Below are 13,462 nucleotides of genomic sequence, written 5' to 3'. Positions count from 1 at the left end.
AGAAAAAAAAAAAAAGTAAGGATTTAGATGTTGGCCTGGATTTAACAGAATTTGCAAAAATACTCACCTGAATCTTTGAAATTTTACAAAGCTTTTTTTTTTAAAATTAAAAAAAAAAAAAAAAAAAAAAAAAAAAAAAAAGAATTATTTTTGGAATTTTCACCTCTGTTAGGATTTAACAGAAAATCATAACAGATGGGTAAAATTGAAAGAAATATAAAAAATGGATACATTAAATTGAGAGATTTTGAAGTTTAGGTAGGTAATTGCAAAAGCGGAAACAATTCTTCAAGGGGGTTGAGTGAAGTTTTCCCAACTTTTAATACGACTGATACAAAAAACTTAGGCTAAAAGAAAAGGCAAAATATAAGAAAACAGCAATGAATCAAAACATCAGAATCAAGCTAGGCCTTAATACACCAGCAGCTGAGGAAAATCAAAACATCAAAATAATGGCTAGCACAGCACTTCAAGAAGCAAAACATAGAGTTGCTTCTCCCTATACCATGTATGCTAAGACTTAGTACAACAAAAGGACTATAGGGATTTGATACTTTTACATTGATTCAGACCTTTTGAAAATAGCAAGCTATCAACAAATTAAGGTTTTTTAGGAGGCCCCAATTCACGTTGCTCAATGGATTAGCAACAGAGGAAGTATTTGAAGAGGTTGCTTTCTTTACATCTTGAAAACTTGTTCACTTTCATTTTATGATTTTAGTTTGCCCTTTAGTTCTTCTCTATTTTATGGTCCACAGACATCGTATGTCCAATTTACAATATTAGATGCAGCTTATACAGTAATTAGGAGGAAAACACTTTTGAGCATCTAGCAAGACTTGCATAAGAGTCCACAAGAATGTCTCAAACCGCAGTTTTATAGCCAAATCCCCTCAACTTATGTTTTTCTTTATGAGTAATTGAAATATCATTAAAAGCGTAAGGCGTACCCACGTACACAGGAAGTATACAAAAGAAAACACCTAGCTAGCCAGAAGGACAAACAAACCCCTTCTACTTATGTGTCAGCCTTTGCCTTAAATATGCCAAAGGGAAACATAATTGTGTCAAGCTCCTGATCTACTAGAAGTAAAATTAAGATGGGTCCGACGGGTAACACTACTAGTCAGCAGAGTACAAGCTTTATAAGACAATTTTATCCTCCACAACCTTCTCAATAGGCGCCACCATATACCCATACATCACATACACACACAAAACCCTAAACACAGCCATCGTACGCACACAAATAAATACAACGGTGTCTATCAAACTATTAGAAAGGAAAAAGAAATATCAATTATTGATTTTCATCAAAAATGAAATGAAATGAAATGAAAGATGTTGGCAGTTAATTAAGGAAAAGAAAGTGAATTCCTAAAGAGAGGAGTGCTGAAAGTAGTGAGAGAAGAGAAAAAGGTGGTCAACAAAAATTTAGTAGTTCTTTTATTTGAATACTTATCTTATCTCACCCACAATAATGCCAAAAATTGTATTCTCTCTTCTTTTCCTCTAGCATAGTTCCATTTCTTACCAGAAAATAAGCAAATAAAACCCACATGTTAAAAGAATTGTTTGTTTTTGTTTTTGGGCAGACATGTAAGATAGTTGAAAATGCAAGAGAGAGATCATGGTCAAAGATTGGAGAATACCTAGTACCAGCAGTTGATCAAACTCATATCCAGCCTTCAAGACTGACTTCACCAAAGTAGCATGCCCTGCATAAAAAGAGACCCAAATCTGGAAATTGCGAAAAATAAAAAAAGTGCAGTGACAAAAAATTCCCAATAAACTTCAATACCGTGGTGATCTGCCAAATGTTCAGTTGAAATTGTACCCATCGAGTAACCTTTTGAATTTACATAGACTACAACACCGTGGGTGGTTACTCTGTCAACAACTCCAGAAACAAGGCTACCTAACTTTACCATATCCTCTTCAGAAACCCTGTAATTTGAATTCTCAAATTAAATAGAATAAATTATGAAAGAAATTTATGATAACCATTTTTTTCTTACAGAGTACGGATAAGAACTCTGTTACAATAACTTGAAAACATTACCTCCCAAACTTTTTCACAATGGTCAAACCATCTGAGCTACAGTTCATTGGATATGTTATCTAAAATGAACTTTCAGGATCTTTTTCCAGGCGTGGAAAAACGTTTTCGAATTTTACTTTCACATTGAAGTTCACAGGCAGGAAATATATAGGCAAACACCAACATCAGAGAGTGTGGGGAAGCAAACCTTGTAGGCTTTATTATGAAACTAAGGCTGATCCTCCTCGAAGCAGGGACTGAACTCGTTATTCTACACTTGACAACTTGTCCAACATGGTACATTGTGCTTGGGTCACATCCTGGTTCTAATCCGAGTTCAGATCTGGTTCAGAATGGGACAAGTCAATCAATGACAATGATACAGAAAAAGATAAGGAATTTTTTTTATACATAATCGAAATATCATCAAAAAGCGCAAAAGGAACAGCTCAAATACACAGGAAGTATACAAGAGGAACACCTAACTAGAAAGAAGAAAATGATCAATAAAATCATGAAAAGTAAACAAATTAGGAAAGTTTAAAGCAGCTACACAGTCAAAAAGAGTATTGAAGGACTTCAAATCCACCACCGTCCTCTCGCGGTTTCAAAACTCCTATCATTTCTTAATATGGTAAAACCATATCCTTTACCCGCAACAAAGCATAAACTATGGGACCGCGTCTTAAGTCAATCTAATAAACTCGTCCATAACCAATGCAAAGAAATAAAGAGTCATTGTTGATCATGATGTCAACCTTTTATAATAAGAAACTCACTTGTGATTTCTACCCTAGTACTTACGCTGGCTACTGTTCTACCCTTAATCACATTGATACACTTTAGAGGATCCCTTTTCCCTTCTAAAGAGGAAGAAAACAAAAAACCATCAAGGAAAGTAAACTTTAAGGGTTCTCAAAGATACGAAATACTAAGCCAAAACGGACACTCCTCCCACCCAAAAACACCAATCCTTTTAACTACGAATTTCACAATCTCACAATAATCCCAATATAGGTTCCTACTACATTCAGCCTGCTCTAGTTCCATAAGCAATCCTATGTGGATAACTGATCCTAGATGACAAACACGGTAACCTTTAAGAATCTTCTGGCTAATGGTCATATTTAGGTAAATGATCCTAGATACCGGAAATGGTCATCTTTATGTATCTTCCAGCCATAATTATGGTAATTGATCATAGACACCAGAAATGGTCACATTGCGCATCGTCTGGCTAATGGTCACATTTGCAGCTCTTTTGGCTATCAATTTTCGTAATATTCTCACTTTTTTCCTAATTTTCTAACATAACATTTCATATATTCTGCCTTATTTTTTCTCCTTTTTTTTTTCGGACAATTTCTGCATTCATAGTACTTACTCTAAAACCTGAAATTTTTTTATAAGTGTATCGTAATTCCAATATGGATTGTTAAACATTGCAATTTTACCAGAAAACAAGATCCATCATGGAACATCTTAAAGGAGGAAACAGGTACTTTAAGTTATTGGATTGTGGGACAACTAGAGGAGGAAACAGGTACTTTAAGTTTGAAAACATGTGGCTGAAATACGAGGGTTTTGTTGAGCAGGTTCAAAAGTGGTGGATGTCTTATGATTTTTCTGGTTTGCCAAGCTTCGTTTTGGCCAATAAATTGAAGGCTCTTAAAGCTGATTTGAGGAAATGGAATGAAGAAGTGTTTGGTGATATAGGGAAGAAGAAGAAAGAATTATTGGAGGGTATTCGAGAGCTGGATTTAATCGAAGAGTTCCGCTGTCTTGAGGAGGATGAAAAAATTCGTAGGGTGGATATGGCGAGAGAGATGGAGAAGACCCTTCTTTTTGAGGAAATGAGCTGGAGGCAAAAGTCTAGAGCTTTGTGGTTAAAGGAGGGGGATAAGAATACAAAATTTTTTCACAGGGTGGCCAACTCACATCGCAAATTCAATCAAGTGGATTCTTTGAATATTAACGGTATAATTTCAAGAAATCCTGCGGAGATTAAGGAGCACTTAGTGCATTTTACAACAAACTGTACTCAGAGAATTGTTCTTGGCGACCTAGGGTGGAGGGCCTATCTTTTTTAGCCATTGATGTGGAGGAGAGCACCTGGCTAGAAAGAGCTTTTGAGGAGAAGGAGGTGTGGGATGTTATCAGGGACTTGAATGGAGATAAGACGCCGGGCCCTAACGGATTCACTGCGGCTTTCTTTCAAAAGTGTTGGGATTTTTTAAAAACTGACATTATGGATGTTTTTGCAAAATTTCATGCTCGAAGCAAGCTTGAAAAGAGTCTGAATGCTACTTTTGTCACTTTGATTTCCAAGAAGACTGGTGCCATGGATGTGAGAGATTTTCGCCCTATTAGCTTGGTAGGAGGGATTTACAAGATTATTTCAAAGGTTCTTGCAAACAGATTTAAGTCCGTTGTGGGCAAGATTATCTCCAACACTCAGAATGCGTTTATTGGTGGTCGACAAATATTAGACTCTGTGCTTATTGCAAATGAATGTGTGGATAGTCATATTCGATCGGGGGAACCTGGACTTCTGTGTAAGCTGGATTTGGAGAAGGCTTATGATCATGTGAACTGGGACTTCTTGCTTTATTTGTTGCAGAGATGTGGTTTGGGGGAAAAATGGAGGAAGTGGATACGTTTTTGTATTTCTACGGTGAAATTTTCTATTCTTGTAAATGGAACCCCAGCCGGCTTTTTTAGTAGCTCTCGTGGGTTGCGACAAGGAGATCCTCTTTCTCCCCTGTTGTTTGTGGTGGTTATGGAGGCTTTGAGTCGGATGCTGACTGCCGCATTGGATCAGGGTAATTTGACTGGGTTCTCAGTGGGCTCCAGGGATTCCAAGGCCTTAGTTGTGAATCACCTGCTGTTTGCGGATGACACTTTGATCTTTTGTGGCGCTCAAGAAGAACAGATTCGACATCTGAGATGTACTTTCTTATGCTTTGAGGCAGTTTCTGGCTTGAGAATTAATTTAGGAAAATCAGAAGTTGTTCCCATTGGTGGAGTATAGGATGTCGAAAGGCTGGCTAATCTACTTGGATGTCAAGTTGCTTCTTTACCTATGACTTATTTGGGTTTGCCGTTGGGTGCTTCTTATAAGTCCACCTCTATTTGGAATGGTGTTATTAAAAAAATGGAAAGGAGGTTGGCAGGTTGGAAGCGGATGTATTTGTCGAAGGGTGCCCGGTTGACTCTTATTAATAGTACGCTCTCCAACATCCCCACGTATTATTTATCATTGTTTCCTATTCCAGTGAGGGTGGCTAATTGTCTTGATAAAATTCGAAAGGATTTTCTTTGGGGCGGCATTGGTGACTAGACCAAATTTCATCTAGTTAATTGGAACAAGATTTGCACACCTTTGCATACAGGTGGGTTGGGAGTTCACAATTTCATCCAGTTCAATCGAGCTCTTTTGGGTAAGTAGTTGTAGAGATATGGGAGGGAGAGAGAGGCTTTATGGCGTTTGGTGATTGATGCCAAATTTGAGAGTTTAAAGGGGGGGTGGTGTTCGAAAGAGGCTTCGGGTTCATTTGGAGTAGGTGTATGTAATGGAAACATATAAGGAGGGGGTGGGAGGAATTTTGTAATTTTGTTCATTTTGAACTGAGGAATGGATCAAATATTAGTTTTTGGCAAGATTGGTGGTGTGGGGATAGATCCTTGAAGCAATGCTTTCCAGCTCTTTTTAGTATAGCAAGGAATAAAGACGCGACGGTAGAAGATAATTTGGTGGTACATAATGGTGCTATTCAGTGGAATGTTCTCTTCACGCGACAAATCCAGGATTGGGAGTTGGATATGGTTCTTTCTTTCTTCGATCGTCTATACTCCAGTTCGGCTCGACATGGGGAGGGTGATAGGTTAGTGTGGAATCCCTCTAAAAAAGGTTTATTTGAGGTGAGATCCTTCTACAAAGAGCTTATTAGGAAAGATGGCCCATTTGTCCCGCATTTCCCTTGGAAGATTATTTGGCGTGTTAAGGCTCCAACTAGGGTGGCCTTCTTCGTTTGGTCAGCTGCTTTGGGCAAAATATTGACGCATGATAACTTGCATAAGAGGAAGGTGATAGTAATTGAGTGGTGTTATTTATGTAAGAAGAGAGTGGAGTCTATTGATCACTTGCTGCTTCACTGCGAGGTCGCCTAGGCTCTTTGGAGCTACGTACTTATTTTATTTGGGGTTGAGTGGGTTATGCCACGTACGGTGTTGGAATTGCTGAATAGTTGGGGGGCGGCGCTTGGGGGTGGTCATGCTATAGAAGCTTGGCGGTTAGCTCTCTTATGCTTGCTGTGGTGTATTTGGAGGGAGCAAAATGCTCGGCTGTTTGAAGATGTAGAGACATCCATGGTGGAGCTACGGAAGCGGTTGCTCGATACTTTATATTTTTTGATAGCACCCCATCATAGTTTGAGTGCTTTTACTTATGTAGAATTTTTAAATTTATTCTCTGTTCGTCCCTGTTAGGGGTTCTCTTGTATATTTCCCGTGTATAAGGGTTGCGCCCCTTTGCGCTTTTTTTATATAATTGCAATTACTTATCAAAAAAAAAAAACATCTTAAAGGAGGAAAGCAATAACCAACAGAGAGAGAGAGAGAGAGAGAGAGAGAGAGAGAGAGAGAGAGAGAGAGAGAGAGAGCAGAAAATACATATATAGATTAAGATGAAGTACCATCAAAAAGAAAATTTTGATATTGCCTTAGTACATCATTTATATCACTATAACATTGATCAAGTGAAGTCATATATAGGAAGTTACTAAAACTGTTATCTACATGACCAGAGACTAGCCTGGGAGCAAATCCTTGGACTCCATTGTAAAAACGTACAAAGCATCCATGTGTCTCAATCTTTGTGATCCATCCATGTGTTACTAAACCGTCTGCAGCATCGGCGTATGAACTAAGAATCCCAAGTTTCGATTTCACCTATAAAAGCATCAACCAAGCAATTTCTGAATCAAAAAACAAACTAAACAGATGCTTTAAAGACAAGAGGAAGAACTGCTATATAGTTTGAAATCCCAAGGTGTGATTTCAAACCACAAATATATGATAATGTGGATTGTTATGAGTAACAAGTGCACGTGATAAAGCTTAAAGAAATTAACAATTAAAAGCATTATGTATTAAGAGTGCACATGCAAAAGATGGCACCATAGAGATTAGCTATGCAAGAACATACAAGTGTTTTCTTGTTTGTAACAGTTATTCTCTTCAATTTGCAACCAAGCACACGGAATACCAGCTCAGCCCCAACCTGCAAAGTCATACATCCAAAAGGAGTCAATAGCTTCAAAATCAATCAGTTTAATAAAAGGAACCAAAAAAATATATATATATTCATAATAAGATGAATTATCCTTGCCCTATCATAGTCTACCAGGAATGCAGTAAACATAAACCTAAAATGGAACTAGTTCAAAAAGCATAAGCTGCTAGGATATTCACCTTAAATTTTTTGCCAGGCTTTGCAACTTCAAATTCAGACATATGCTGGACAGGACACTTTGCCTTCAGACCACCAGGAAATTGCACAATAGCACCAAAGCTGTCAACAGCTATAATTTTAGCCCTCACAATCATCCCAGGCTTAACATCCTCGTGGGTGAATACAGGATCTTCATAAGCCCCAGCCTGCTTGAAAGAAAAAGTATCACAAAAATTAAGACCTAGTTACAAATACTCTCAAATCGTTAGGGCAAATCTTCATTTCGTGCAATAATTAACTGAAGGTTAATGAATCCAAAAAAACATAATAAATAAACATACATGGAAAAGGAGAAATGTTAAAGCCCTCGTTACACAATTAATTATTATTAAAAAAATAAAAAAAATAAATAAACCTCAGTTACATAAGGACAGCGAAATTGAGTACAATTCAATATCTTCCACATTGCCAAGAACGATTAGGTGTTAGTTGCTACAGGGAAAAGAAAGACATTGAGCTCCTAGAAAGACATTAAACAAGGTATATCAAATGACATCTAACATTACAAAGCTCCTGATATATTCAGAGTAGGCAATAGAAAATTGTTCACTTTCCATAAATATCAACTATTTCATTAATTCAATAAATACCAAAGTAAAGACCAACCACGTAAACCTTTTCAATCACTACAGCCTAACAAAGTCGCATCTAAATTACCTTAAATGAGGATTCTTGTGGTGAAACAAATAGGAATGAGATTATGCTTTATCACTTACTCTTATCAAATCGCCAATTGTCCTAAAAGCATAAACTAATTAGAAATGTTGAAATTAATCATTAATTTTCTAACACTCCATCTCACGTGTAGTTTCAAACTTCCTTTCAGCAAGTAATGCCCGACATGTGGAATATTTGAAATGAGGGATAAACTATAAATTCTTGGTTTAAATTCAAAACCCTACTTTGATACCATCCCAAAATTAAGTTGATAGAAAATGTGAATTAAATCATTAATATTCTAACACTCCAAAACATGGAAAAATGGTCATAAGTTATAATCTTTGTTATGTAGATTCATTCAAAGCGCAACCTTAGTACACATGGAGTATATAAAATAACCCTTAAATCATAAAAAAGAAAAAAAAAAAAAAAAAAAAAAAAAAAAAAAAAAAAAAAAAACGAAATTCCAATATAGGGAGTGTAGGATCATCTTCTTCATTTCTAGCAATCCATTCAAACAATCTTCAAAGCTCCTTGCGTTCCTCTCTCTCCAAAGATACCACATTAAACACAAAGGAGCTAACCTCCATATGTTCAAAGCATTACGGTTTTCCAATTGTGCCCTCCAACTTCCTAACAAATCGCTCACCTTCGAGGCATAGCCCAAGCAACACCAAATAACTAAAGAAGCGCACTCCACAACTCTATTGCAACCTCACAATAAAGGAGTAAATGATCTATAGACTCCCCACATTTTTTACACATACAGCACCACTCCACCACAATAACATGCATCTTTTGTAAATTATCCATCAAAGTTAAGATTTGCCCTAAAGCCACCGTCCACACAAAAAAAATGCCTCTAGAGACCTAGAAACCTTATGATCCATATAATATTTTGTCCTCTTATGTGCCTTCAAAAAGTGGTTTAGGGAATAATAAGAGTGAGGTTTTTAGATTGCCAAAAATTTGGCCATTAGGACAAAAGTGTACCATTACTTGGATCAAGCACTCATAGATTTGTAGTTCACTAGAGTGGTAGGGAGATATGGTAAAACTAATTCACCTTATCATTCAGTGGATGGGTAAAGCCATGGCATGAAATCCAACATATGCACAGCTACTTGCATATTCAGTAGGCAATTGTACAATGTAATTGTTTCACTAACAATAAATAAATGCTTTTTAACAAATATCAATCATTTTACTAATTAGATATATACCATGGTAAAGAAAACAAGTACCTTTCATTAGTTGTGATCCTAAAAGGTCACATTATCACTCTTATGAGATTTTTTTTTTTTTTTAATATATATATATATATATATATATAGGTAATTGGCTCTAATGGGAGGGGAAATGGGAGATTCAAACTAGTGACCACCGCTTCATAAGACGTGGTTCATAGCCGATTGAGCCAACCCTTTGGAGTTCACTCTTATGTGAAAATATACCGCAGGATAGGACTTAGACGACATGAGGACAACACATTTTTCTAGGAAAAAACTTGGGATATCAAATGAGAAGAAATGTAATTTAGAAAGATAAGTCAGCACAAAGTAAACAAGAGTATGCGAAGATTTTACCACCATGACAAATGTTTTAACAACATATTTAGGAAGTTAGAAACCATTTCTAGGAAAAATTAGCAATTGGTAAGCGACTTCATAGAGAAAAAATGATCAGTAGAAACTTGAAGGATCAGATTATTGGAATCATTATGCAGAATTTTTTTCCTTGTAGGGCATCAATCACATCAAGCCAAGCTAAATATCCTACTGTTTGGGCTCAGCTCGGTTAATGTGGACGACGTTTGATCTTGCTAAGGTTAAGACAAGCTCATGAGCAACATGGCTCAGTTCATAATCGGTCAGAAGTGAACAAAAAAAAGAACAAGATTTGAGAGTCTAGTTTTCATCTTTGACAGCCTCACTTAGGCATTTCTAATTTTATTTCAGTTTGAAAAGTCAATGTTTTTTTTTTGATAGGTAATAAGCAGAATATATTAGAAAAGCGTAAAAGGCGCCCCTAAGCATACAGGGAGTATACAAAAAAGACACCAAAAAAAAAAAAAAAAAAAAAAAAAAAAACCGAAAAACCCAAAAAGAAATTCTACATCAAACTCCCAACTTCTTACTCCTAAGTCGGCTAGAACCCACTCCCTTAGCATCGAAATTAATAGAACATTCTAGATTCTTGACCTCTCTTTTCCCCTTTTTCCTTATTGCCTCCTTAACCCTCTTCGGAGAGGAATCAGAGTTAAAGCGCTCATCTTCAAGCAAGGACAAAAAATCAAGGAAACCCTTCTGATCAGATCCCACGAACGTAACCCCCATCGTGCGAAAGCACGACCTACTATCTTCCACTACCCTGGGGTAAACAACAACACTCTCCTTCGGATCAACCCCCTTTGAAGATTCGCCTACCTCAACGATCCCAGACGACACCCCATGCGACTGGGAGCACCCAACTACAGAGGATAACGGTCTTGGCCACGGAGGAAACAAAACCCACTGAAGAGGGGGAATGAAAGCCGAAACCCCGGGAGGACCTCCAACCTTCCCAAAAGGAAGATCCCCACCAAAACTCCTAACCAAGGCAGGGGCAACCGAGTGCACCACTGCCTGCCGAATGAGAGCTCCTGAAGGAACACCAAAATCAACGCCGACGGAAACAAACCCAGCACTGCCAGACGAGGCACCAAGCTCACCAGACTGAAAATCCTCAACACCCGACCTCACCAAGACAGAACCAGCCGACGGAAGAGCCGCTGCCTGCCGAAGGAAAGGCCCTGAACCAGAAGAACTCGAAGCCAAAGAAGACCGCACCCCAGAAAGAAGATCACTCAGAATCACCGGATGAATAAAAAACGGCGCCGGAAGAGGGGGAAGTATGGTAACCGGATTGACGGATTCGACGGGCTCGACCACCGGAACGATCTGCCGATCACTGGGACTAGCCTCGGAAGGAGACAGACCCAGATCCACCCCAGAATCTGCCGCCGCCGACATGACCGGCCGAAAAGCGCACCCAAGGACCTCCGCCGAACACAGAGGACACCCCGGACCCGATCTCCGCCCCGAAATCCCACCAGAGACCGAATAACCCTTAATGCCCGAACCAGCGTCCAAATTGGCATAGGGCTTAACCACTTTAGCCCCAGCCCGAAACCTCTTAACAACTAACTTAACCCTCTTCAGCACCCGGCCCGCCACAAAACCCACCCTACGTTTAAACCCAAGCAAAGACTTAAAGCCCAACTGATTCGAAGATCCACAGGCCCAAACCAGCGCCTTGGAGAAGCGCCCCAAAATTTCAAAAACCTTCTCGAACACTCCAAACACGCCATCCCTTTGCATAGAACCGTCACCCTCAACATCTGGATCCCTGGACACGCCAGCCGATCTGCAGACACAACCTCGAGACCTGAGCTGATCATCTGCACGATGGACCAACCCCGAGGGGCCACCCGCTTGCTCCTCCAGGACAGAGCATTCTCTCCCCTGACGAACCGCCCCCATCTCCATTCCCCGCAGCTTCGATTTCTCCACGTCGCACCTGACCGGCAAAGGCCGAACCCCATCAATCTTTGCCGTCTTTGCCGCAACCCTAGTTCCTGAGACGGATGCTGCAGAACTCACCACCTCCGCAAACGACGGACGTCCTGTTCCTTTCCCCAGCTTAACGCCCGACGGAACACCACCGGAGGAAGGAAGACCTCCAGAAGACGACGACCCAACCGTGGTTCCCAGAAAATCCAGAATTTTGCTCAGCTCCCCGGACACCCGGCTCCACCCTCTCCCGTCCCGACCTTCAGGAAAGAGAATACGCCCTCTCCGACCTCCGTCGAACACAGCTACCTCCAAGAACCGCCCAGACTTGTTTTCACCTCTCCGAGCGATTGTCACCTTAGACCCCTCCATAAAGGATTTGACAAATTCCTCAAACCCAGGATTACCCAATACTTCTTCCACCCTCGACAGCAACCAGGCAAAGCAGCTCAACCCGAACACAGCAGAACCTGAAAAACCTTTCCTCTTTTCCTCCACCCGAATCTCGGCAGATCCAGCTTCCACCGAGAATCGGAAGGACTTCGCCTCCACAAAAAACCGGCTCTCCATAAAGCCGAGACCGACACCCCTATAGGGAAAACATCCCTTTCAACAGAATGAGAAAAAAACCCACCACCCGGGAACCACCAACAACACTGAAAGAGAGACCGACAGAGAGACAACAAGCTAGGAGAGAGTTATCAAAAGCAAGAGAACGGATCAGAAGTCGAATCCCTAGCTGGACGCGCTCTCACGCGCCGTCACTGGGGCATCGAGAGAGAGAGAGAGATTGTCTAGTTTCCTGCTCAGAAAGCTGATGTCACCATACCCTACTTTCAATTAAATGCAAAATTATTTGTCCTTTTATATATTCTCCTTCAACTTCGGCAAAGGCTTCTTTGTTAAATGGACCTGAACATCATGCTTGAGATTGACTTGTGTGAAAAATAGGCAGAAAAGCCAGGCCATTAGCTAAGTTAAGACAAAACCGGCTCAATTCATTTGCAGCCCAACTATCAGCACAATAGGGTCACCATATTATATTCATCTCGTACTGAAAAAAAAAAAATGAAGCTGAAGTACAAGGACAACCTTCAAAATCCCTGTAGCAAGCCCCTCCAAGTGCCTAAACCCTAGAACTCGAACACGAACATGACTACCTTCCTTGAAATTTTTTTCAAGCTTCCGGACTTCCTCTTCAGCCACATCAGATATCTGTAGCCAACATAAATTTTCAATTTACCATCAAGACAGTGAAATTGAATAATTAAAACAACCCAGACAAATGATGTCGAAAAAATTGATGAATTTACATACACTAACATATGCCGGAGTTGACACCGGAGTAGACGGTATTTCAAGCAGAAGGCCCAATCCTTTATCAACCCTGACTACTTTTGAGTTGTCATATTTATCTCCAACCTTAACATGCTGCATATCAAACCCAAAAATGTTAGTCTAGCACGAATAATGCCCCTTTACCAAATAAAAAAGTACCCAAATAGAACATGTGTCACTTCGCAAGAGAAGGGAAGATGCAAGAGAGAGAAAGGAGGAGGCTTAGACAAGAACTTGTAAGAGAAGCCAAGTCCACTCTATAAAGTAGGGTAAGGTCAGTTAAGCTTAATGATGAATGCATACCATCATGAAAACTACTTGAAACAAAGCTCCAGTAGAGTCTGGATATCATCTTATAGT

At 39.6% G+C, this 13,462-nt stretch overlaps 1 protein-coding gene across 1 annotated transcript in view; it reads right to left on the bottom strand.

Moving 5' to 3' along the window:
• The window catches only part of LOC133872564 (rRNA biogenesis protein RRP5), a 38,191-nt gene that overhangs the window by 17,673 nt on the left and 7,056 nt on the right, over positions 1 to 13,462 (bottom strand). Inside the window, exons 10-17 of the mRNA XM_062310125.1 lie at positions 13,082 to 13,195; positions 12,857 to 12,979; positions 7,514 to 7,699; positions 7,248 to 7,322; positions 6,855 to 6,991; positions 2,250 to 2,384; positions 1,802 to 1,947; positions 1,653 to 1,718 (exon numbers count right to left, since the gene is read on the bottom strand). Of these exons, the coding sequence (XP_062166109.1) occupies positions 1,653 to 1,718; positions 1,802 to 1,947; positions 2,250 to 2,384; positions 6,855 to 6,991; positions 7,248 to 7,322; positions 7,514 to 7,699; positions 12,857 to 12,979; positions 13,082 to 13,195 (982 nt within the window). The remainder of the gene's footprint in view (positions 1 to 1,652; positions 1,719 to 1,801; positions 1,948 to 2,249; positions 2,385 to 6,854; positions 6,992 to 7,247; positions 7,323 to 7,513; positions 7,700 to 12,856; positions 12,980 to 13,081; positions 13,196 to 13,462) is intronic.

The sequence above is a fragment of the Alnus glutinosa genome, chromosome 7 (genome assembly GCF_958979055.1).
Source record: "Alnus glutinosa chromosome 7, dhAlnGlut1.1, whole genome shotgun sequence".
NCBI lineage: Eukaryota > Viridiplantae > Streptophyta > Magnoliopsida > Fagales > Betulaceae > Alnus > Alnus glutinosa.
Note: the sequence above shows the minus strand (reverse complement) of the source record. Positions and strands in the feature narration are given on the sequence as shown.